Source organism: Rana temporaria, chromosome 1, assembly GCF_905171775.1.
Source record: "Rana temporaria chromosome 1, aRanTem1.1, whole genome shotgun sequence".
NCBI classification, from domain to species: domain Eukaryota; kingdom Metazoa; phylum Chordata; class Amphibia; order Anura; family Ranidae; genus Rana; species Rana temporaria.
This window is the reverse complement of record NC_053489.1, coordinates 391,873,938-391,900,110: the sequence shown is the minus strand read 5'-3', so window position 1 is coordinate 391,900,110 and position 26,173 is coordinate 391,873,938. Positions and strand designations below refer to the sequence as shown.

Here is a 26,173-nt window from a genome sequence, read left to right as displayed (position 1 = left end):
CACACACATTCCTCATTCCCGGTACAGACAGCCAATTGGGGAAAGATATATAAAAAAAGATGTATATACCCTAGCGGGTGTGTGAAATGCTTTTGTAAACCCTGTGGCAAATGTGCAGGCCTTGGAATTCAAGATCTGGTTTTCAGAGCCCTGGAACAGTAAGGTGGTTCTACTCTTTAGTATCTACTGTACCAGAGCAGGAATGCCTTTTTTGGAGCCACCGACTCTTTAATTCATTATATATATATATATATATATATATATATATATATATGTGTGTGTGTTACGTAACATTTTAACCAGACCCTTCTGACGCTGCATGCCAATCTGATAATATCTCAGTGGTTTATCAGGTGTTGACTACACTCTCTGGTCTTCTAAAGGTCCATGCACACTGGGCTTAAAGGAGATAAAAAAATACTGTTCTTTTGGCAGAAAAAACGCTCTCATTGAGAGCATTTTTACAAGCGTTTTTAAGAGCGCGTTTTTCTGCCAGAAAATGTCTTTTCAAAACACAATCCAGAAGGCTTTTTTTTTTTTTCCTGCCTCTAAATGCTGACTTTAAAATGTGCCTCTAAACATCCTAATGTGCATGGACACATAGGATAACCTTGAGCTGTTTCTACAAGCAAAGCACACTTTTTTTTTTCTTGTTGCCAGTGTGCAGCATAGACCCTCAATTTTCAATTGTATTACCAGAAGAAATGTAATTGAACTCTTAACTTTTTTGTAATTCTTGGAGGAACTGTAGTCTGCTCACATAATTTGTAAAAATAAAATCTTTGCCATTATGAAGCTTCAATCCAACCACTTCGCATATTACTTCATATATACTGTGATTCTGTACTTGCCAAATATGCTGCAGAAATCTCTGTTCACTGAGTCTGGCTGCATCCATTTTTAACTGTGGGCATCTGAAGCTGCTGCCTGTTCACTTGCTGGATTTACAGAGGCACACCTGCAGCTCTCATTGGCCCTCTTATGACTCACCCACCCTCCTGGCAAACTCCCCATAGATTAAGAAAGAGAGCTGTGCGTGTCATAAGCCTAGGCTAATGACCAGACAAGAATCAGGAAGTGGGCTGTATAAGGTATTTACTGGCAGAAATTTTGTTTTTACCATCCAAAATGAAAGGGTTGAAGATTTAATAGCTGGAAAGATGAAAATATGACTGAAGGTCTGCTTTAACCAGCCTTGTTGTTTTAGGCTACAAGTCAATCAGAAGATGGGATATCAAATGCATCCAGTATGCTTCACAACTCAATCCTACAAGGATCTCTGTCAGATCTTACAAGACAAACAGACAGTGCCTACAGCGGTAAGCATAAAGCTAATTTATGAATTAGTCTAACAAAAATAACCTATTAAGTATCCTTTCTGTAGAAATTGGTCTCAAATTAGATTGGTTCTATTAATTTTATTCATAGTATAACCTAAAAAACAAGAGTTTGGGCTACAGAATAAACAAAGCTAGAGGTTGATCTCCCATCTATAGATCTTATCCTACACAATGTTCATTCAATGAGATACCTACCCATGGACATTTAGATAATCGGCCCTATTGGTCATCCAGCAAGATTTCTGCCCTAATGCTAGATATATAGATGTATCCATCCATAGCCAAAATGCATATGCCCATACTGATGACCTTTCTCCCCTCTGAATGCTGGAATGGCAGCTATCAGTGTCTGGAAAGGAACTGGGTAAAAATGAACCTGGCAACTTTATGAATGATAGAAGCTCTGCCTAAAGTTGAAAGTCGGAGTTCATAAGGCACTTTATGATGCTGGTGGTAAGTTATGCAGATCACTACTCCAGAAGATTGAGCCTGTAGTAGTAACAGAACATTTACTTTGACTTGCTACAGCTGTTCTGAAAGGAAGGCTGTAAAAGAAAGATGCAATAATGTTTTTAACATATACAAAGTACTGAACCTAAAACATACCTAGTTGGGTATAGGAATCCGAGATATAGCAAGATGTAAACCCACATCTACAGGCCATATTCCTGCCCCTTAGTGCTGCTGCAAACACCCACAGCAACCAGAACCCAAAGAGGATATCCTCCTAAGGGTAACCACTTTGTGGCCATCTACCAAAATTAAAGCAGGTGTCATGGTGGAACCAGAGTACATGGTGTAGCTTTTCAAATCAGATGAAGTCTGCTGTAATACTCCTGGGAGTTTGAGGTCCACCAACTGCTTCTCTGAATGTGCTCCCTGGCATGAGGCAATACTCTCAAAACTCCCTTATAGCTGTCCATTTGGGGGGGGGGGGTCTGCAGCATAGCAGGCTGCATACTGTCCTGGCTTACCAACCTAGTTTACCTGCCTCGGCAGACATGTACCCCTCCCCCCATCTGGGAGGTAGTCACTGACAGCCTACAGGTTAGGTACTCTGACTATGGCTGCTTCACCTCATTAATCAGTAGCAAACATTGCATGCGGAACGTAAGGGATTTGATCCTCTGCTGAATGAAGGCTCGGCAGCAAAAAAAAACATGAGCCTTCGCTGTATGTATGCAAAAGACAAAATACCCTGGTAAGGTCTCTGCGACCAGAGATTTTCTTCTCTAAGACATTTACACACCTGCTGTCTATGAACATTAATGCACTAAGGCTGAGTTCACACCTGTGCGGTGCAAATTCCAGCTCGCTCTTCACTGCAAAGATAAAACAGAGCTGTTCATCGGTTCGTCTGCATTGTGGCTGCGGATTTGCTGACCTGGGGGAGGGAGGTGCAGGGAGAGAATTCCTGTTCACAACGGAACACATCTGCGAATCAGATGCGCTCCCATAGAAGATGTGCAGACAATTCGCACTGCAATGTCCAGAAAACGCACACGTTTTTTGGGCAATGCGCAGTGCGAATGCATCACACATGTGAACCAGCCTCACTAAAATCGGTAAAATGTTATGCGAATTGGATGCGTTGTAAGCCACAACCAGGTGTGAACAGGGCCTAAGACAGGTAAAGGTCAGGTAAAAGCCTCCCAATTCATACAGCCACATACGCATGGAGGTTACGCTCAGGAGAGCTGTACACTTTAGGCCCCTTTCATCCGCTGACACCCGCAATCTCATAGGGACCAATGTATGTCCCTTTTTCATCCGCAAACGGATGGATGAAAAAGTGGACATACGGACACCCGATCTCATCTGCCTCCGCAAAGATCCGATTTTTGCAGACGGAAGAAACCCGGATCGGATGAACACGGACATACGGCGGTCCGTGTTTATCTGATCTCCCCATAGGGGACCGCCCTGTCATCCGCCAGCTCAGCGGGGATCAACGGAGCGATCCCCGCTGAGCAAACGGAGCATACGAAGGCGGATCATTACTGAGCCGCCCAGTGTGAAAAGGGCCTAACTGTTGGGGCCTCTGCCTCTAAATGACCACATTAATGGTGGACAGGAACACAAAGCGCATTCACCCTGTGTTTTTGTAGGAGGTACAGGATGTCAGCCAGTAACGGAGGATATGGTGTTTAAATAAACGTGAGTAAGTGAGGGTTTCTCTTGAGCCTCGGCACTCCTGAGGATGGCTGCTTCTCCGGCGGAAAGAGTTTGTCATTTTATTTTCCCAATGCTCTTTAGGAATCCCTTAACCTGGACTCCCCTTTAAAAAACATTGCAGTGCTAGAGCTTGTATCCAGGTAGTGGATAACTTGTACTTGCAGGCTGTGCATCTGTCCCTTAGGTGGCTCCCCTTTTGCTCCCATCCTCTGTCCTAGAGGAAGAGGACACAAGGTGGAATGAGCCTTTTACCAGGAGAGATAAGGTGCAGATGAACAAAAGACACCAAATGTATTTTTTTTTTTTTTTCATAGCTTGGTATAACATTTAGCAGACGGGTAACTTTTCTCCTTCATTGATGTGTGCTGAGGCGGCACTGGTGGACACAGATGAGGCGACGGTGGCTCTGTGTGAGGGACCGATGTCCCTCTGACAGTAGCCGGTGATCCATCCTTGTTTTTTTTTTCTTTTTCTTCTTCTGCTGTGAGCGTGAGGAGAAAAAATAGCTGATTACCAGCCCTGACAGCTGATTGCGTGGCATGGGGTCGCTGATCGGAGCACGGCGCGTGAGCATGGGGGGGGTGTTTTAGGGGGGAGATGTACATGGACGCCCTCCTGGCAATTTAGGCATGTATTTCGGCTATATCGAGGGAAAGGAGGTTAAAATGAGCATCTTCACATGGATGAACTCCTTGTGTGTGTATATATATATATATTAGTATATATATATATATATATATATATATATATATATATATATATATATATATATATATATATATATATATATATATATATATATATATATATATATACATATATACACATATACACATATACACACACACACACACTTAAAGTGCCGGAAATGCTAGCTGTCAAATTTGCTTGTGCTCTCAACCAAACTGTCAAATCATCAAATGGCTGGTTTCATAACTGATCACATGTGCAGCATCATGGCAGTTGCAGAATAAACAGAGGCAAAGATGGCAGCTTCTTTGGCTAAAAACGATAGTTGGGTTTACTTACACTTTAACTTATAGTTTATTAATTTATATATATATATATATATATATATATATATATATATATATATATATATATATATATATATATATATATATATATATATATTTTTCTCACCGTTCTGGGTTTGTCAGATGACTGGCCTCTTGCTGCACTGTGTGGTTCCTTCCACCTGCCTCTGACACTACTGTGTCCTGCATAGGATAAGTAAATATAAATGGGTTGGGTAAATGTAGAGTGATTCCCCTGCTCCGTGGCTGCAACACCAATGATGAGGGGATTTTTTATTTTTTTACCTCCCACTGATTGACATAGGGGTATTTATTACCCCTGACTGCCCATAGCATAGGGACTTTTTTTTAGTAGTAGCAAATCTTGCTACTCCTGGTCACCGAACAGTCTGATGGACTGGGACCTGGCCTTTTATATAAAAAGTTTGTGGACCCCTGCTTTAATTATCTTAACATTGATCTACTGCTATCTGTCAATAGGCTGACTTGTGTTTTATTTTGTGTAAATAACATTTAATTTTTTTATAATGATAAAAAATGCTTAAAAGGGTTGGTTGTAAAGGTACATCCCCCCCCCCCCCCCCCCCTAAATAGCTTCCTTTACCTTAGCGCAGTCCTCCTTCACTTACCTCATCCTTCGATTTTGCTTTTAAATGTCCGTATTTCTTCTAAGAAATCCTCACTTCCTGTTCTTCTATCTGTAACTACACACAGTAATGCAACACTTTCTCCCTGGTGTGGCGAAAGCCTCGTTCCCTTTAAGAGGCTTTTTCCACACCAGGGAGAAAGCCTCGCATTACTGTGTGGAGTTAGACAGAAGAACAGGAAGTGAAGATTTCTCAGAAGAAATACGGACATTTAAAAGCAAAATCGAAGGATGAGGTAAGTGAAGGAGGACTGCACTAAGGTAAAGGAAGCTATTTAGGGAAAACATTTTTTACCTTTACAACCCCTTAAGTACAGCTTATAATCAAGGATGTCAGTAGCAACACACAAGGTGTACGCTGTCGCCGGGTGTCTTAAGTTGTACCTCAGGCAGGCGGTGCCTTCCAGGGTCCTGACACTTGCAATCCGTTTAAAAAAAAAAAAAAAAAACGACACGGCCAGGGTGCTGGAGGCCATAGCCGTTTGCCAAACTACCCTCACCTCCAGGATTGAGGAGGTGAAGGTCGACATATCCCACATCCGTCAGGATATGCACAAGCTGCGGGAGCAGGTGTCCAAGGCTGAGCGCCGTGTGGGCCACGTGGAGGAGGGCCTGCATCCACTCCAAGTCACTACCGAACAGCTACAACATCAGCTTAACACTGTCCTCTACAAGCAGGACGACATGGAGAACCACCTTCGACGGTGCAACCTGTGCTTCGTGGGACTCCTTGAAAGATCCGAGGGAGCGGACCCCCCCCACGTACCTCGAAAATAAGCTGGTCAAGACATTTGGCAGGGAGGCCCTCTCCTCAACTTTCGTGGTGGAGCGAACCCACCGCCTCACTGCAAAACCCCCGCCTGCTGGAGCCCAGCTGAGAACTTTCATAGCCAAGTTTCTAAACTACTGCAATCGAGATGCCATCCTTCGACTTACCCGCGAGAAAGGCAACATCCCCATTGGCAACACCACCGTGGCGGTGTTTCCGGACTTCTCGGCCGAGGTTCAGAAGAGGAGAGCACGCTTCAGAGGCTAAGCGGCAGCTCCGTGTGCATCACCTGCCATACGCGATGCTCTTCCCTCCGCAGCTCCGGGTGGTAAGTGACGGGAAGGCGCAGTTCTTTGAGGATCCCCAGGCTGTCCTCTCCTGGCTGGAGTGCCGCGGTGAAGCCGGTCCAGCGCACGCCTATGTTCCTGATATCTGTTTGCCGCCTGCCCGGAGCCAGATGACTGCCACTCTGTCTACCGTCTCCTTCCCATTTCTCCTGGAACCGTGAGTTGGCAGTATCTGTATTGCACCCCCCTCTCCTCCTCACTGCCCTTGGCTGAGGCCCGCTCCTCCCCCTTTGCCCCTGACATTATGTGTACTTTTGTAAGTCTCGGGCGGCTCACCCACACCCATAGCCCCCAAGACTGGATATCCCCCCTGCACAACTATGTGCTCTCCAGTTTTGTCGTCCCCCTGACCTTGGTGGCCATCCCGGGCATCGGGCATACATGCCACCCCTGACTGCCATCAATATACCAAAGTTTCCCTGGCTAGCCTCTGCCCCTCTGCTTGCAGTAGTAGGCGGTGTGTTTCATCTGCTATGCTGGTCCAGTGTTTTGCAGACTGTTTGTTTTCTGTTGTTTTTATTGTGCATTCTCCTTTCTTTATTATTTTTCAAACCCCTGCTGATGTACTGCATGGAATGTGTTGCTCATGTTGCGATGCTACTGATATTATGGTGCGAGACCCACCCAGCCAGGCGGGCCTCGCCTCCTTCGGGTGTGAGCCTTCTCTGGGCTCTCTGTGGGGGTGCGACGCCTTCCTGGTGCCTTTTGGCTGGTCCCCGGTGGTTGATATGTGCGCTTGTCCCACCAGGTTGTATATGAATATGTACCAAGTGCTGTGTGCTGCCTCTTGGGGGCGCGGCGGCGCTCGCTTTTTTCTTTCTCCCCACCATGGCCTCCTTTAAAAATAGTGACTTGGAATGTCCGGGGTCTGGACGATCGGCAGTCCTCTCCCACCTTAAGTCCCAGCGGGCGGATATTTCAATTCTTGAGACCCACCTTGCGGGCCAGAAACAGCTGTGCCTTAAAAAACCCTGGGTGGGTATACCAGGCCCCACATCCCTCCAACTCCTGTGGGGTCGCGATCCTCATCGCCAGGTCGATGCAGTTCCAACTTCACACAATACAGTCAGACCCCCAGGGATGTTTTCTGTTTCTGCATGCTACTGTCGGGGGCTTGGAGATTCTTCTCCTGGCCTTCTACATCCCCCCCCCCCGTTCCAATTCGCTATGTTGCAGCGGGGGGTGGCCTTTATGGCCCTGCACCCCTCGGTACCTGCCGTTTGGGCAGGTGACTTTAATATGGTTATTGCCCCGAACCTAGACAGACCGAGTAAAATTCCTAGTAAAATTTGCCCTCACTGACAAATGGCGATACAAACACCCGACGCAATCGGGCTTCTCCTGCTAAACCCCCTCACGTGCAGCAATGTCCCGAATAGATCTTATCCTTATCGCCCCCTCCCACACCTCCTAGATGTAGGCTTTGACTCCAGTCCGAATGGGAACAATATTTCCGCACGAACGACGGTTCTGCCCCGGTGGGGCCTGTGTGGGAGGCCTTCAAAATCCACGCCCGCATGATCCTCTCCACACGTATCAATAGACCTAATGTCTCCTCCAAGTTACTGATCCGCCAGGCAGAAGAGTGTTTAAACACCCTTGACCAGACGTTCCAGACTGACCCGACAGCTGCTAACGCATCTCAGCTGCGACTGCAGACCAGGCTCACGCATCGTTGCACTTCGAGAAGGCGCCGCAGGGCATTTTCTTTAGCAAACAGCGCACCTATGAACACGGCGAACGAGCAGGCAAGCTCCTCGCCTATATGGCCCACCTAGACCACCAGCCCCCGGTGGTGGTGGCTCTCCAGGCGGCTTCCGGGACTATGCTCACGGACCCTGACCTGGTAGCCGAGGAGTTCAGGTCCTTCTATTCGGGGCTCTACTCCTCCACCGCTCACCATTCCCAGGACAAGCTTTCTGTTTTCCTGCGGGATGTCACTTTCCCCACGCTCTCCCCGGGCCAAGAAAACCCTACTTGAAGCACCCATCACCACGGACTGCATAGCGGAGGCCCTGTCGCGCCTCCCTACATCCAAGGCGCCGGGCTCCCCCTCTAATTCTATAAACAGTTCAGCGAGACCCTTGTCCCCCGACTCTGTGGGCTGTATACGTACATCTTCGACACAAACACGCTCCCGGCATCCATGGGCGAAGCCCTTATTGTTTTGATACCCAAGCCAGGCAAGGACCCACCATTTCCCGAATCCTACCGGCCCATCTCCCTTCTCCAACTAGACGTGAAGATTCTAGCTAAGATCCTGGCTTTGCGCCTTAACAAAGTAATTCTCAGTTTAGTGCACCCCAAACAGACCGGATTCATGCCCGACAAAAACACAGCCTTTAACCTCAGGCGGTTACACATGAACCTCCAGGCCCGACACTCAGCATGGGGTCCAGGGTGGTGGTTAGCCTTGACACCACTAAGGCGTTCGACTCCGTGGAATGGAGCGATCTGTGGGAGTGCCTCTGCAGATTTGGCTTCGGTCCAAACTTTATAAAGTGGCTTCAACTCCTATACCAGGCCCCCACGGCGCATATCCAAGTCAACGGCAGGATCTCACCCCCCTTCCCACTTTCCCGTGGCACGCGACAGGGCTGCCCCATATCGCCCCTACTGTATGCCCTAACTGTAGAACCCCTTGCCCTTAGGGGCTATCCAGGAATCAGAGGATTGCGTTGTGGTCAAACCACCGAGGTGGTCAGCCTCTACGCGGATGATATGCTCCTCTACCTTGCGGATGCTGGCCCCTCGCTCCAGACAGCCCTACAAATCATAACAGCCTTTGGAGCATTCTCAGGGTTGCAGATAAACTGGTCCAAATCCCATATCCTCCCCCTAGACCTGGGCGCCCCCACTGCTGACCAAGCTGCACTCCCTCTTGTCAGGACAAATGCCATCAAATACCTAGGTATTCACGTCTCCAGATCCCCCCCCCCCCCCCCAGACTACATCACCCTCCAACATTGAGCCCCTATTCAAACCAAAACGCAAATATGGTCTTGTCTCCCCCTTGGGGTCATGGGCCGAATCAATCTAGTCAAGATGATCCTCCTTCCAAAGCTGCTCTACGCCTTCTGGCAGGCACCGCTCTATATCCCCCTTCATATATTCAAAGCCATGGAGTCTATTCTTAACTCGTTTGTTTGGGGCTCCTCCCGACACAAACTGTCGTGGCGAGTTCTGAAATGCCCATCCAGCCTGGGTGGCACCTCGGTCCCTGACCTTTCCCTTTACTACATAGCGTCCCAGCTTTCCCACTTCTACTATTTTAACTACTCAGAAAGAGAACACTCTTTGGCCCTGGTGTGTTCCCAGACCCCCGGCCCGTCACACCCCTTCTAGCTTCTGTTCTGTGGACCCCGCGGTTCACCCCAGATGGGCGAAAGGAGATGCATGCTGTTTCACCACTGCAAAATCCCCGCAGTTGCACACGCCCCTCTGGGGCAACTGCCTGAGCTGGCCACGGTCCCCGATCATGGCATATGGGTCAATAAGGATGTCATATATTTGACATAAGTTTTAGCCCATGGAGCGGTCAGGCTTTTCAGTCCCTAAAAGACACCCTCGCCCTGCCCAACCATATGTTCTTCCGCTACCTCCAGCTCCGACACGCACTCAACACAGTTTGGGGATGCCTTTCTTGTTCTCGCGATTCTGCACCCAGTGGACATTGTCCTGGGCAGGGACCCCAAGAAGCTGATCTCCCAGTTCTACGCCTATCTTTTGGCGCCCTGTGCCCTCGGGCTTCTTTCACTCCCTGAAGCCGAAAAGTACTTGAATATATTTTTACAGGAAACATTATTCCTCGCTAGGCTTCAGATATGCAGATATTCCTCACTGCAGCAGTGGTTCAGAGCTGTTAACACTCTAACCTTCAAAAAGCTACTCTATGTCCATAGGGGATGCCCGGACAAGTACCACAAGGTTTGGGATAGATAGATGGCTGTGGGATGCCTCTACCTGTGATTTGCCTGACTAGTCGTTCTCCTCCTTGGCGGCCCTAGTGGACCCCCCGCCCTGCTGTCCCTGCACCGCTCTGCCCCCTTCTATGCTATAATATGTATGCACATGTAATGTTACTTTTTGCCATGCCTGTATGTACATCAATGGGTTTTATCTGTAATTGTAGTGCTTGTTGCACTAGATACTCGTTTGTTTGTATATTTTTTTTCTATGCTCAATAAACGTTGTTTTGTTCAAAAAAAACTAACAAATACTAGGTCCATGTAGCCCTCTGCTTAGATTTATTGTGTAAATCTGATTCACAAGTTAATGAATATCAAAAACAAAAGCCTTGACCTGTTTCACACAATGCTTATTCATAAGGGTGGTCCTTTGAAGAGCCTTCAGAAGGAGAGCTGTTGCTAGTTACACACAACACCAAAGGGCCAGGAGGTTGTTTTTGTGGATAGTTGGAGTACAGGGAAGAGACAGGAAGAAAGCTTAGGAGGGAAAATGAGAGATGGGAAAGATAATAGAACACATGGCAAAACAAAGTGTAAAAGTCTCCTATTTTAAAATGCTATTAAAGGGGTTGCAAAGGTTTGTTTTTTATTTTCTAAATGGGTTCCTTTTAAGCTAGTGCATTTTTGGTTCACTTACCTTTTTTCTTTCGAATTCCCTTCTAAATTTTTTTTTCTCACTTCCTGTTCCTCAGTAAGCTTGCCCCATCAATCGAGCTGTTCAGCTGGGGGTTAGTCAGCACGCCCGCCCCTTCCTTGGGGCTACATCCCTGTGGGGAGACGCGTCTGTTTCTTTGTGTAAGGGACCTTTGTCCCCAGTGGAAGAGGCACATCCGCCTCATCGGTGCCACCTATCAAATGCTCACTAGTGGTGCCAATAAGTGCCACCTAGCAGTGCTGCCTATCGGTCTCATCTACCAGTGCTGATCAGTGCCCATCACTGCCACCTATCGGTGCCCATTCTCAGTGCCTACCAGTGCCGCCTCATCAGCATACATCAATGAAGGAGAAAATTGCCCGTTTTGCAACATTTTATAACAAAATATAAAACTTTTTTATTTTTATTTTCTTTAAAAAAAAAAAAATACCAAAAAATTAATTTCATTTGGGTACAGTGTTGTATGACCGCGCAATTGTCATTCAAAGAGTGAGTGCTGAAAATTGGTCTGGGCAGGAGGGGGTTTAAGTGCCCAGTAAGCAAGTGGTTAATAGATGCCTTGAAAATTCAGGGGTGTATTTACTACCTGGAAAGTTATGTTTGGATACTAAAATTACAAAGGACAGTAGGTTATAAATGTTGACTAATTCAACTTTAAATAATATCATGGCTTTCTTCCATGTCATTTTTAAACTTGGGCCTATATTTCAAGTCTTTCATGTAGGATTCTTGCAGATGTATGATGGGGGGCTTCCTTAGCCCTGGTTCACACTGAATGCGACTTTGAAATCATTGTACTTGAAGTAGCACTAGTTCAAAGCCGAAGGTCAGTGCGGTTTCAGGTGCGACTTGTGACTTAATGCACAGATGTCTAGGCAAGCCGCAACAGAAATCGCAATAAATGGTGCAGGATCCTTTTTTCAAATTGGTGCAGCACGGTTTGAACAGTTCCATTGCCGACGATAGGGTGCGACTTGTTATGGGATTTGGAACTGTCAACTCGCATGACAAGTTGCACCAATGTGAATGGGGGGCTAAGTAAATTTGTGTGTGTGTGTGTGACCAGGTTGATGATGCAAATAAGTGAGCTGTGTTTATTGAAAAGTTAATCAGGGATTGCATACTCGCATAAGCTGTTTGGTCAGTCTCAAGAAAATATTATGACTAATATTATAGATTAACAGCTGATGTTTTGGTCTAGGAGAGTGGACATATATTAAAGCTTTGAATATCTTTAATTAGTTTTACTGTATGGTGGTAAAGAAACATGAATGTAATCTATTTATTTTTTTTTTTTCCCCCCACCTCAGGTCTCCCAGCTGTGGTTAGGGCGGTTGTCTCATCTGTAGTATCGGACATTAAAAGGGAAAGTAAAGAAGATGAAGAGAACCGGTCACTGGCTGATTTGTCAGACGACGATAAAGATTCTAAGACACAGAGAAGCCGGACACGCTGCTCCGTGAACAGGTCTCATTAAGTGGGAGGGAAGCATGCACTCCAGGGTTAATGGCTACTATAAATGGGCATTATTTATTTATTTTTTTACCTAGCAGGGGGTGGCTTAAAGAGACTACTTGTTTGAAAAAGGAAAAATTGTAAACAGTATTTTAGGTCATGTATATAATACTTGCCTATGCCACCTCTGTTGCACCCAATCTTTGCTCTCTTGCTGATCTAGAAGTGCCTATAAATATTTTGGCATCATCTCACTCCACCAATGCTGAAATATCGCTAGTGTCCCTTCAGAGCTACTAGTTATATAGTGACCATCGTCGGGGAGGAGAGGCATAGGCGCCTAGAAATGTCAGCTGAACGTTCTGTCAGCACTTCTATTTGAATACAGAGCAAACATTGGCTACAACAGAAGTTGTTTTGGTAATAAAATGTTTTACAATTTTTTTTTTTTTTTTTAAAGTTGCATAGTTTAATAGCAGTAGATAGTGATAATCTATAGGGTAGGTCAGACCACCACTAATGCATAGTATATTTGGCTTGCCAACAGATTTTTTTCCCTTTAGCGCCCCATCTCCACCCCAAACATCTAATGTTCCATACATGTACCTAATATATATACTTATCCTCTGAACTCCACCTCCCCTCCACAGTCAAGATGAAGATGATGAGGATGATGATAACCTTCCTCCAGAACAAAAAGCTGAGCGTGAGAAAGAGAGGCGAGTGGCAAACAATGCCAGGGAACGACTTCGAGTCAGAGATATCAACGAAGCATTTAAAGAGCTGGGGCGGATGTGCCAGCTGCATCTTAACAGTGAGAAGCCACAGACCAAGCTCCTAATACTGCACCAGGCCGTCTCTGTCATCTTGAGCCTGGAGCAGCAAGTGCGAGGTGAGCGGGACCTGCTGTGAAGTGGTGGGGCATGGATCTGTCTGTCTATTCCTCCCTCCTCCTCTGCCCTCCACAAATGAGATATACATGCAGAGTACCCCTTCTAACTTGGTCTCCTGCTTTGGGGCATTGCATGTATACTCTCTTCTCCCATCCTTGCTTGCTAGTGTATTGCATTCCCTTTCTTTATCCAGAAGGGGCCCATTTAGTTAATGTGTGGGTTAAAACACCACTGGTCTTGAGGGAAAAAAATTGGCTTTCTCCTATTTGCTATTTGAGGCAGCAGGTTTGCCTTTAGCGTATGAGAGAGATGTCATTTAAAGTTTACAAATTTTATTGTAAGAGGGAAGTTTATCAAGGCTACCTAAAATCCCTAATCCAATACTTTTATACCCAATACAGTACAAATCCTTAGGTGTATGTAAATGGGTTATACTAACCTTTTGCAGCTCTGATATGATGATTCAGTAAATGTTATTGTCAGAGAAGAGTTTATCATGGCTAGGCTACCTGAAATATCTTACCCAAAAATTTATACCTGACCATACAGACCCTTAGATGGATGAAAATTATTTATACTGACCTCTTACAACTCTGATGTGAGGATCGAGCAGAGTACTTTCCCGCCATAAACTCTGTCAGCAGTGTGAGCAGTAAGGGAGCAAAGTCACTAAAGACAGAGCTGAGCCCCATATATAGGGGTTACATGGGTAAGTATAATTTTACACATTGGCCTTCTGATGTGTTCCACTTGAAGCAAAATGAATAGTTTTGGATAAGGCTCTTCTTTAAGGTAGCGTGAGTGTGTAAAAAGTAGATGTTTTAACACGTGTTTGTAACTGGCTGTGCATGCTAAATCTACTCATTCTCAAAATAATGCATCCATTTCTGTGCAAACCCTTTCATCCATATCTAAATATCATTGGTGAGGTTTATGGATATCACCTCTGCTGTTCCAACTGCCCATATAAAATGTAGTGGGTTCAGTTCTGTGCTTTGCTCTTCTTGCATCGGTTCTTTTACATGTGTCTTTACAAGGCTTCTTCATATTTCCTTTTCTGTGTCATCTTCTTACTCCCCATGCTACCATCTTTTCTTTTCCACAGACAGTTCTCCAAACCCTACCTCCTCCAGTCCTTGCCTCCTCTCCCCCTCCCACACACTGCCCAATTGGCTTTGCACTTGCTGCTCATTTAAAGTGGCAGCTGAGGGACCTGTGGATCTGGTAGTGCTTCTGATACATGCTGCACCAGCTCTCTGTACTCAAGTGTATGCAGTATAGTTTTAGGTGTACTTTGACGTAATTGGCCTTTTTTTGCTCAGAATATATATTTTAATTATTAAGGATAATTTCTAAATGTTCATACTTGACAGGGATAGGCATACAAGGCAAACCTCTTCTCTTGTAATCACAAAGCTACTTTTTGTTACTCCATGGTTCATTCTAATATGGAGAACAAAATCTGATTTATATTAGATTAATCATATTAGTTAAAAATATTTTTGAATTTTTCAGACTGAGAATCCTCATCGTAATGCTAAACTTTTTGTTGGGATGGTGTGTGTTTGTGTGTGTGTGAGTGTACGTTAAATTAAAACTAGATTGAAATCCTTCATATAAAATTACTTTGGACAGTGACAGAAGCATTTAGTTTCTCCTACAGTGATTCACTATATTCCCTGCCGCTTGCTTTATATTTTGACTTCTATCCTTTTTGCCAAAGAAAAGACACTACCGCTCTAGAAACTGACCAGTATCCATATCGGAGTAAAGTTCCTTTACACAGGACTTTCCCATCGGGGGGAAAAAGATACAAGCATTATATACTGGCTGCTTAGTTTTTTAGAAACATTTTGCGGTTTTAAATTGTTGTGGTGTTGCTCTGAAATGTCAGATTTGCATCTTCTAAACCAGCAGCTATTTACCTAAAGTCTTAAACTTCTCCAGCTTGCAGGAACTCTGTGTACTGTTGAATAACTGTCTTGCCCAATACAATCGGACATTTAGATGTCTATGTATAAAAAGTTTGCTTAAAGTGACGTTAAATTCTCATACATGCTGTTCATACTCAGTCACTATGATATTCGTTCACTGTATTCTAAAAAAAAAAACCTGGTTGATCCTGCTGCTTTCTATGTCCACGTTCTGTTCATGTCCCCAATTCAGCTAGGGATTTTGCAGCTGCGGTGACAACTCTGCACATGCTCCGTTTTTAGTGAGTTTATATGCTAAGCATTTCCTACCCATCACATCTGAGCAGCCCATGTGACTATAGAGATGTGAGTGTATACACAGTGGTAAATGACAGCCCACTCCCTCCCTCTGTGTCCACTCACAAGCTAAACACAATGGAGGTGAGATATTGCATATAGATTGTAGATGTGACTGGCAGAAATTCACACCAGGTTATTGCAAATTTATTTGATGTAAAAATCTATATTTTTATGACCATTTAATATTGATATTTAATTTTACTCTGTATTCCAAAGGCTTTTTTTATGAACATGTGACCAGCAGCAGAGGGCTAGAAGCTCCTCCTGCATGTTTCCCTCCAGACAGGCTGGGAAAGGGCTGGAACATGTGACATCTGTATATCGATTAGGAAAAAGGTACTTGGATGTTGTGTGTTTTTTTTCTTTCTATTAAAATTACAGTTCCATTGTCAACCTACAGAAATGGAAGGGACAATGTACATTAAACTGTGTTTTGAAGTATCACTTTAACGAATGTGACACATCAGCTCAGCTCCAACGAAAATTAGCTGTATTCAGTGTTGTTTGATTGTAACTGCCATCTAGTGGCCGAAATGTGGCATTTGTTTTTAAAAGACCCCATTCAGAAAAAAATACAAATTTGGCCACTAGATGGAGCTTTTGATCGTGCAAGATGGATAACAAAATATGGACATTTGTTTCTGGACCTGTGTCCCATTCATTCAGCAAACTTTTTATACATGGACTCCTTTATTGTCTCACCTTGTTTCTTAACAACTGGTGCCCTCCTACTCTCTGTCTAGAAATGTCTTAGTTTGGGGAATGAAAGAAAATTAATGAAGGCTTGCACTTTAATTACACAAGGCCTTAATTAAAAATCCCCCCCCCCCCCCCACCAATATCACCCACTCCACAAAGGAGCTGTACATGTTTGAATTCATTTAACTACAGAATACCTACCTTTGTGTTTTTGACCCTGTGAAAGGGATGTGACCATTTTCCAAATGCCTAATGTGTTTGGGAATGTTTTATTACATTCTGCAATTTCCAGCAACCTTAATCAAAACTTTTCAGTCCTTGAATATTTTTTTATTGCAGTATTGTGCATCTATTCTGGCTTGCACTTAGTAGCAAACTATTAGTTGGATGGCTCTCAACAATATAGTTTCCCCAGAGCCTTTTTAAAATAAGAATGTATACAAATGCTTCTTGGCCATATTGGAAAGCTACTGGTAAAATTTAGGTTTTAAATTTTTTAATTTTTTTTACATGATGCATTGCAGAATGGTAGGTAGTTTGCAGCTATATAAATGGTTCAGAAATGCTATTTTCTAAAATGTCTAGATTAGGCCTAAAATTCTCACATTTTATATAGAAAAAAGTATGTTCAAAGGCAGAGGTATTGGGTTCTATTTATATTCAGGCAAAACGGAAGTCCTTCTGCAATTAAAAATCTATTTAAAAAAAAAAATTGTAACCTGGGACATGGCTTTCACAAGAAAGTGTTCTTCACAAATTTTTAGGTGGAGAAATATTTAGAGATTGAGCCACAGAAATATCCATGGACTAGTGTGTCCTTACAAAAGTAAACTTTAACACTGTATATTTGCACAATGTTCAAGTTGCAGATTGGCAATACATTGGTTAATATTTATTGCAAGCACGAATCAATGTAGACAAATAGAATTAAAGTCTATGTGCTAAACTTCAACTGTTTTGTAAAATGGCTTGCCTTCCTAATTTCTTACAATACAAGCCCCTTTTTGTTTTTCCCCTACAACTTGCCCTTTTCTTTGATATAGTAGATCTCTGAACTCTTTTTAATTGACTGATTTTATAATGATATAATCTTTACTATAGTCCCTAAAGTCCACTGTAGTAGAAGTGTATGTTTGAGACCCAAAAGACATGTATACATTATTTTATATAGGCAGGGACGACTTTAATAATTGAATTGGAAACCCTTAGTTTTCTTGCCTGCATATAGAAAGAATATCAACTGCCTGCCTGCCTGGGTGTGTGTGTGTGTGTGTGTGTGTGTGTGTGTGTGTGTGTGTGTGTGTGTCATTTGGCACCCCTGGTAATGAAAGGTTTATTGGGGCCCTGAGCTAACCCCTCCCCCCTTTAACCATTCACTTTCCTGGGGTCCAACAGCGGAGGAAGCATTAAGGATGAATCCCCCGTGGAGGACAAGGACAATCGAGATCGTGAGAGGAGGATGTCAAACAACGCGCGAGAGAGAGTGCGTGTCCGTGATATCAATGAGGCTTTCAAGGAGTTGGGCCGCATGGTGCAGATGCATTTAAAAGCAGACAAAGCCCAGACCAAGCTCATCATCCTACAACAGGCCGTGCAGGTCATTATGACCCTGGAGCAGCAAGTGCGAGGTATCCTCCACTAAAATCCACAACTTCTATACTCCCAGCTAATTTTTCTTTCTTTCTTATTCTGAATCCATTTAACCTAGTCACTTTTCCACTTGACCCATCTTTCATCGTTGCTGAATTACAGTAAAGAACCATACTTTACTACCTGTCCTACTAAAACGTATTCTACTTATTTCAAAACACATCTTATAATTGAAAAACTAGCATCAGATGCAGGTCTTTACACCAGTTTAAAAAATAAAAAATCATTATTTTTTTCATTGTGGGACACAGGAATGTAGAAATTCTTACATTTTGGGTTATATGCTGCAGCCTACAGGTGCTTTGGACACTGGCAAATAGAGAAATTGAAGGCCTGCCCCCATTTCTCCATATAACCCAGTCTCATTTCACCCCGCCTCCTATCATTGAACCCCCGGTAGGTGGGGCAAAATGCACCAGGGTGTGTTTCGGTGGAGGCATGTAGGCTGAGGCCGCTCTTTATGGTTCATTCACCTGGGCTGGTCGGGACTAGCGGCAATCCTTTCCTCTTTACATTTACTAACCCCCTGGTATTGGGACAAGTCTGCACCCCATGTTCTGGGACACCGGTATATACTTTCACCTCTACTTTGAGCAGTGCCAAAAGCAATCAAACAAGCCACCTCTGCTGAGAATGTCTAGCTATATTTTTGCTAGTTTTCATTATATATTTTTTTTTTTTCCTTCACTCAAGATACTGTTAGACCATTGATATTTTTCCTTTTCATTACCTTCAAAGGTATTTGCTCTCCTCCTGAGGGAAATTCTGTATCCTCGGATAATGCTTAAACTCGGTATTCCCTCTGGCCTTTTGTATTGGTCTTCTGGGAACAGTGTCCACTGCTCCCTCCCTTACCACGGTCCTAACCCCCTCTGTATCTTCCAAAGGCACCTGTTGACTGTGGACTGGACTTTATGCCCTAGTGTTTTCTTTTGGCATCCCAAATTTGGGACACCTAGGCAACCTTCCTTAAACTCCACTTATATAGCGTATACAAATGTGTATTGTAATATTGCAATTAAAAATGACCCGTTCTTTTCAATTTGCAGATGTAATTTTCTGTAAAATGCAATATGGCAGGCTGAAGGTGTTCTGTACACAGATGGTGTACAGAACGCCCTCCAAAAAATGTCTGTTCCTGCTTGTGTGATTGGCGTACTGGTTTTCCCAAATGTCTACACGAAAATACAAGTCAGATTTGGGGATTCACCTGCAACAAAATGTTTTTATTTTTATGAGATGCTCCCAAATTGAAATTGCATTACAGGGATGCAGACCCTGCAATTTTCCTCACTAGAAACCTGCAAGTGCAGCAGTTGACTTATAATTATGAAACTCCCATTAGATTTGCATTGCACATGGAAAGACAAACATATTTCTTCAGGATAACAAAAGGTAGGAATCTGCAAAAATTTATTAAAATCCATGCAATGTACATAATCAAGTTGAGCTTGGATATTCTGTGTGTTTTTTGACATGCGTTAGTCACAGCAAGGAGCCCTGGAAAGGGCTATCAGTCATAGGTAGGGACAGTGACAGTTGTTTTTGTAATGTACATAGCTCACCCAGAGGCAAAATAAGTTGAAAGTCGGTTTTCTAGGCTCTGATATCCAGAATTTTCTCAAATAGCCCTGTTCCTGCATGTTTCCAGGTGGTATAGGAGCCTCAAAAATGGTATAGTGCTGGTAAATATTGATCACCGGCAAGTGATACTGACTAGCTTAAATCCTCTCTAAAGCAGTGGCATCTTCCCTAGCAGTCAGGGTAACTTCCCCCTGCCATTTAAGAGCCAGTGGGGTACTAGGAAACCTGTCCTTGTTTAACTTTTGGCCACATGTCTCTCCACTCCAAGCCCCCCCCCCCCCTGTACCAGAGTATGTGGGAGTCTGAACTTGAGGTGGAATGTACAGGTGGTCCCTGTTGCTCTATTGGTTCCAGACATAAACCCTCCACTAAACGATATGCATTTAAATATACTCCACATTTTTTAAAATCTCCAAATGAGTTTGTCACGTGGCAATACATTTCTGCATTCCCCACTTGTATGACAATTTTGAGTGTGGTATGTTGAGAGTATGGAAAAACAAAATTTTGCCTCTTGGAAATTTAGATAAATTGGAAGATTATCATACAGAAAACCTTGTCTGACCACCCCATTGGTTTAAGTTTTCACATTGAAAGGTGAGTGCATTACCATTGGGGTGAGGATAGTAAATCAAATGTGGACACAGGAACACATTACCTGGGCTGATTATAAATGAGGACTAGATTGGCACATTTGAAAGTCTAATTTTTATATGGAGAGAGAAAGAGAATTTAATTATTGAATGTATTTGCATTTATGGATTTGTGCACATAGGGGAATTTATTGCATGTAGAGTGGGGATCGAAAGTTTGGGCACCCCAGGTAAAAATTATTATTAATATGCATAACGAAGCCAAGGAAAGATGGAAAAATCTCCAAAAGGCATCAAATTACAGATTAGACATACTTATAATATGTCAAAAAAGTTAGATTTTATTTCCATCATTTACACTTTCAAAATTACAGAAAACAAAAAAATGGTGTCTGCAAAAGTTTGGGCACCCTGCAGAGTTAATATCTTGTACTGCCCCCTTTGGCAAGTATCGCAGGTTGTAAACGCTTTTTGTAGCCAGCCAAGAGTCTCAATTCTTTGAGGTATCTTTGCCAATTCTTCCTTACAAAAGTCTTCCAGTTCTTAGAGGTTTCTGGGCTGTCTGTCCTACACTGCTCTTTTAAGGTCTATCCATAGATTTTCAATTATGTTGAGGTCAGGAGATTGTGAAGGCCATGGCAAAACCTTCAGTTTACGCCTCTTGATGTAATCCCCTGTGGATTTTGAGGTGTGTTTAGGATCATTATCCATTTGTAGAAGCCCTCCTCTCTTTAACTTTAACTTTTTCACAGATGGCATCAAGTTACCATCCAAAATTTGCTGACATTTTATTGAATCAATTTTTCCTTCTACTCGTGAAATGTTCCCTGTGCCACTGGCTGCAATACAACCCCAAAGCATGATTGATCCACCCCATGCTTAACAGTTGGACAGAGGTTCTTTTCATTAAATTCTGTGCCCTTTCTTCTCCAAACGTACCTTTGCTCATTCCGGCCAAAAAGTTCTATTTTAACCTCATCGGTCCACAGAACTTGTTTCCAAAATGCATCAGGCTTGTCTATATGTTCATTTGCAAAGTTCAAACGCTGATTTTTGTGGTGAGGACGTAGAACAGGTTTTCTTCTGATGACTCTTCCATGAAGACCATATTTGTACAAGTATCTCTTTATAGTGGAATAGTGTACCACAACTCCAGTGTCTGCCAGATCTTTCTGGAGGGATCGTACAGTCAAACGTGGGTTTTGAATTGCTTTTCTCACAATCCTGCGAGCTGTTCTGTCTGATATTTTTCTTGGTCTTCCAGATCTTGCTTTAACTTCCACTGTTCCTGATGATTGCCATTTCTTAATTACATTCCGAACAGAGGATATTGACATCTGAAAACGCTTTGCTACCTTCTTATAGCCTTCTCCAGCTTTGTGAGCGTCAACTATTTTCAGTTTTCTAGACAAATGCGTAGAAGAACCCATGGTGCTGATTGTTGGGGCAAGGTCAGATGAGTCTGGGCATTTAAAACCTTTGAGATTGACATCACTTGGTCTTCCCAGACGATGATTGAGAACAATCCATGACACTGGCAGGTCTCAGCTTTGCAAAGGGGGCAGTGCATGCTATAAATTCTGCAGGGTGCCCAAACTTTTGCAGAAGGCATTTTTTTGTTTTCTGTAATTTTGAAAGTGTAAATGATGGAAATAAAATCTAACTTTTTTTGACATATTCTAAGAATGTCTAATCTGTAATTTGATGCCTTTTGGAGATTTTTCTATCTTTCCTTGGCTTTGTCATGCACATTAATACAAAATTTTACCTGGGGTGCCCAAACTTTCGATCCCCACTGTATGTTAACGTGGATGTAAACCTGGGGTGGCCAACCAGTGGCCCGCGGAGCCCTCTGATGTGGCCCGCGACCTCCTGCTCTGGACTGGTGGGTTGGCAAGCCCAGATCGCAGGTTGCCGACCCGCCATACCGCTGCATCAGTGTTGTGAATGAAGCTGGTGGTAGAGGAAGAACGCAGCTGCGGAGCAGAGCCCCATAAGCTGATGCGTCCTCCACAGCGCCAGCTTTTGCCCCAAGCGAAGTCTATGGCAAGGTTCAGCTAACCCGTAGGATAGACACAGGTGAACTACGCTTCACCCGCAGTGTGGGTAAACCACAGCACATCAGTGTGAAAGCAGTCTTGCGCCCTTTTCACACGATCAGCCTGACCAAATGGGACCCTCAATTCACCTCTATAGCGACAGATGTCCGTTTACGCCGCCTACCTCCAATCCAAACAAAAGGGAATTTGTCCCCTTCCATCTGGGTGCATCAGAGGGCCTATAGAGTAGCCATGACCTGTCATCCACCCGCTCTGCTCATTGTGGCCCGCGACTGGTTACCAAGTTGCTTAAGTGGCCCTTGCTCTTCAAAAGGTTGGTCACCCCTGATGTAAACCCTCACATATACCCAGTGAAGTGAACAGTCTCAGATCGTACACTGAGATAAAACGCATCCTCCTACATAGGTTTTACTTTTTATTTGCAGTCTTCTCTTCCCTACACCCCTTCAAGAGGGCAGATGAGTGTTAAAAACCTTTTCTTCATTTGTCAGCACAAAGGAGGCAGCAGAGAGGCTGCAGTAAGAGTGTGAGAGAGCTGATTGGAGGAAAGGCATGCACACTCCCCTCCACACAACAGAAGAACTGTGTTCTGAATAAACAAGCTGTGTGCTGCGCTCTCCCCCCCCCCCGACCTTTATCTCATGTGTTGGGAAAAGTCAGTTCCTCATGCTGATAACAGAGCACCCTAGCCGCACTTTCAAGCTTTGGAGAGAGATACTACGGATATGTGCTTTGATCTGATTCCGTGACTGAGGTTTACAACCACTTTAAAATTTGCATGCTTTTTGTGTAGTATATTGCACACTTTTTTTTCATATTTTGTGCACTTTTGTATTTATAGCCATGTTCAGATTTTTGTATATCAGATATTTGTACAGCTGCTGTCTGGGTAGGTTTTTTGTCATTAGGTATATTGTTCTAGCACAGATTTTCTTTGGTTTATAACAGCTTGGCACTGTAAACACTTCACCACTAAGAAAGCTTTGTGAGTTTGCCCAGTGATAGGGCGAGTACCTTGGTCTTTTTGTTACTTTGTTGAGGATGATGTTCTCAACATCCGGGTTCTCTTTGGAGGCTCCATTTTTCATTTGGGGCAATTCTCTCCATTCTGGCATCAAAGGTTTGTGCACCTGGGTGTGCTTTTTCCTGCTTGGTAGGATGAAATTATTCACTAAAAGGCTTGGTGTCGTTTTGAGGCCCTCCAACTAGTGCCTTGAAATATTTCTTCCCTTCACCTGTATTCTTAGCATTTTTATTTAAAGTTCCTCCCTTTCACAGCTGTTGACTCTTCACTGAGTTGGAGGGGGCCAGAGGAGGACTACCAGGTCTCGGGTATGCAGGCAAAACTTTCTTTTGCTCTGTCAGCTTCTAGTAACGCCATCCGCCTACTGTCCTTGTGGACTGTTCCATTTGCCCTTCTGTCTTGTGGTGTTTCTGCACCAGTGGGTGGTTAGCTTTCCACTATCTAATTTGGTAGTTGAAACTTTTTGCCCTCTTGAGTTTGAAGTGTGAGGCTTGGATCTTTTATCATCCCTGGACCAGCTGGTCCTCCCTTGGGGGGGGGGGGGGGGCCTGTTGTCCAGTTATTTCCTTAAGGATCTATTTTAAAACTGGAAATCCTACCAGTGTTTCCCTTGACAAATTTTTGTTAGTATGTGCTCCCTGTTCAGGTAGTTAAATGTTTGGCGGCCGTTGCTTTGGCTTATAGGATTGTTCTGATGCGCAGATTTGGACCAGAATCGCCATATACCAGTAAACACTGTGACCTCCCCTGGGTCATTAACAGTTCCCCTGTCTTGTAGGGAACTCCACTTCCACTGGTTTAGGTTGAAGCCTTGGCTCACCTGGTTGTTGCGGACAACTCCTGCTGGACCGCTTTTGGACTTTCCCGATGCCTAAGAATTTCTGCATTCCTCTGTCATTCAATAGGCAACAAAGAAAATAAGATTTTTGTACTTTATTTATTTTTTAAACCTCCTGTAAGCGGCAGCATATAACCCAAATGTCCAAGAACTTGTACATCCCAGTGTCCTTCGAAGGACTCAAGATAAAGATTTTACAGTAAGTACAAACTACTTTATTTTGCACTCCAAAGAGGATTCTGATGTGAGGGCAGTGGTGTCAGCTTATTCATTGTTAGACTTAAAAAAAAAAAAATTGTACTAAATATGGTTCAATGAAAAGTAGAGCTATAGAATTCGCAACTATATATATATATATATATATATATATATATATATATAGCAGCATTACAGTAAACTTGTCAAGAACAATAAGAAAAAAAATCCTAAGCAGAATTTACCCTAAACTCTGTGTATAGCTTATATTGGTTTCATATTGGGACAAGACTCAACAGGAAGTGAGAGGAAATCTATACAAATTTGAGGGTAAACCCCCCCCCCCCCTGTCGGTCAGACAGTTGTCACTTAAACATGTGTTCCCCCTTTGAAGGATTTGCTCACTTTCAGTGACGACTGTAAAATTTTACATTTTTCATCACTTTCTGTAACACAGTTCTCAAGAGCAAAAGGTGAATCTATGCAGTGGGGACACACAGCAATGAATGTATAGCCAAATGGCTTTTGTTTTGGATACAACGTTTGAACTGCTCTTCGTTGTATCCAAAACAAAAACTATTTGGCTATACATTCATTGAAAGCTACATGTTAAAATGAATTTGTGCATCCAGAGCTACAGGCAGTTGAAATATGCAAACCTGGGCTCCCTCACTTACCAGTACAGGGGTTTGGGAGAGCATTAACGAGGTATCAAGCTTTATGTTCTGTATTTATTTATTTTTCCCCACTATGGTGCTGTGGTCAGGTCCTCGGTTAATATTATTGATATTCTGTAATCCAGAGTATAAACCATCCCACAAAATCACATTGCTTGGCTTTCACATTCACTTATCCTACCAATAGTCCAAGTATTTTACCTTTATTTCTTTTTTTCATTCTTCCACCAGTAACCTTTTAAACTCCGGGGCCAATTAATACTAAAATACAAGGTGTGCTGCTGATATATTTGCAGGGGCCATTGCATGCTAGGAAAAGTCTGATTGCAATTTCCTAAACAGAACCAAAATCGGTATTTGTGTAGTTTATATACATACTATACTCGTACTCTGGTACATGTGGGCCACCTCAAGCACATTCCAATGTATTTACAAAATTTTGTTTAAAGTCTCCTTTATAGCAGCTAACTTGTATTTTAGATTTGATGGTCTGGTTAATCTTCTATCACTTATGTCTTGCAAAGCATTGCTTTTTCTGTCCATACTTTTTTTGTTGCTTTTTTCATTCTATAAAACATTCTACTGCTGATTTTCTTTCATCTTGGTACCCAACTGACTAATTATTACTGACCTAAGTGTGTGTGTCTGTTACATTGTCATATTTTGCCAGTTGAATTTGCTGCTTAAATCTGACAAATGCTTGTAAGGCAGTGTTTTTTTTTTTTTATCATTTTAACAAGGATGTAGAAGAGGTAATGAATTCGGTGGATTACATCTGGCTTGTGTAGTCATTTGTCAAAGTTGATTTAGAAACCCTTTTTTTTTTTTTTTTTTTTTTTTGCTTTTAGCCCCCTGTTTACTGTGACAAAATTCAGAGTAACCACTTAAGCCCCGGACCAATATGCAGCCTAAAGACCCAAGGGGTTTTTACAGTTCGGGACTGCGTCGCTTTAACAGACAATTGCGCGGTCGTGCGACGTGGCTCCCAAACAAAATTGGCGTCCTTTTTTCCCCACAAATAGAGCTTTCTTTTGGTGGTATTTGATCACATCTGCGGTTTTTAGTTTTTGCGCTATAAACAAAAATAGAGCAACAATTTTGAAAAAAAAGCAATATTTTTTACTTTTTGCTGTAATAAATATCCCCCAAAAACATATATAAAAACATTTTTTTTCCTCAGTTTAGGCCGATACGTATTCTTCTACCTATTTTTAGTAAAAAAAATCGCAATAAGCGTTTATCGATTGGTTTGCGCAAAATTTATAGTGTTTACAAAATAGGGGATAGTTTTATTG

General features: G+C 43.2%; 1 protein-coding gene across 6 annotated transcripts in view; it reads left to right on the top strand.

Annotated features, from left to right (window-relative positions):
- Window positions 1–26,173, top strand: part of TCF3 (transcription factor 3) — a 137,623-nt gene that overhangs the window by 86,924 nt on the left and 24,526 nt on the right. For 5 of the 6 annotated variants that reach the window (XM_040322629.1, XM_040322631.1, XM_040322630.1 and 2 more), the window contains 3 exons: window positions 1,208–1,319; window positions 12,248–12,404; window positions 13,043–13,284. In XM_040322629.1, the coding sequence (XP_040178563.1) occupies window positions 1,208–1,319; window positions 12,248–12,404; window positions 13,043–13,284 (511 nt within the window). Of the gene's footprint in view, window positions 1–1,207; window positions 1,320–12,247; window positions 12,405–13,042; window positions 13,285–17,652; window positions 17,886–26,173 lie in introns of all 6 variants that reach the window. The other variant, XM_040322627.1, reaches the window with a different exon arrangement.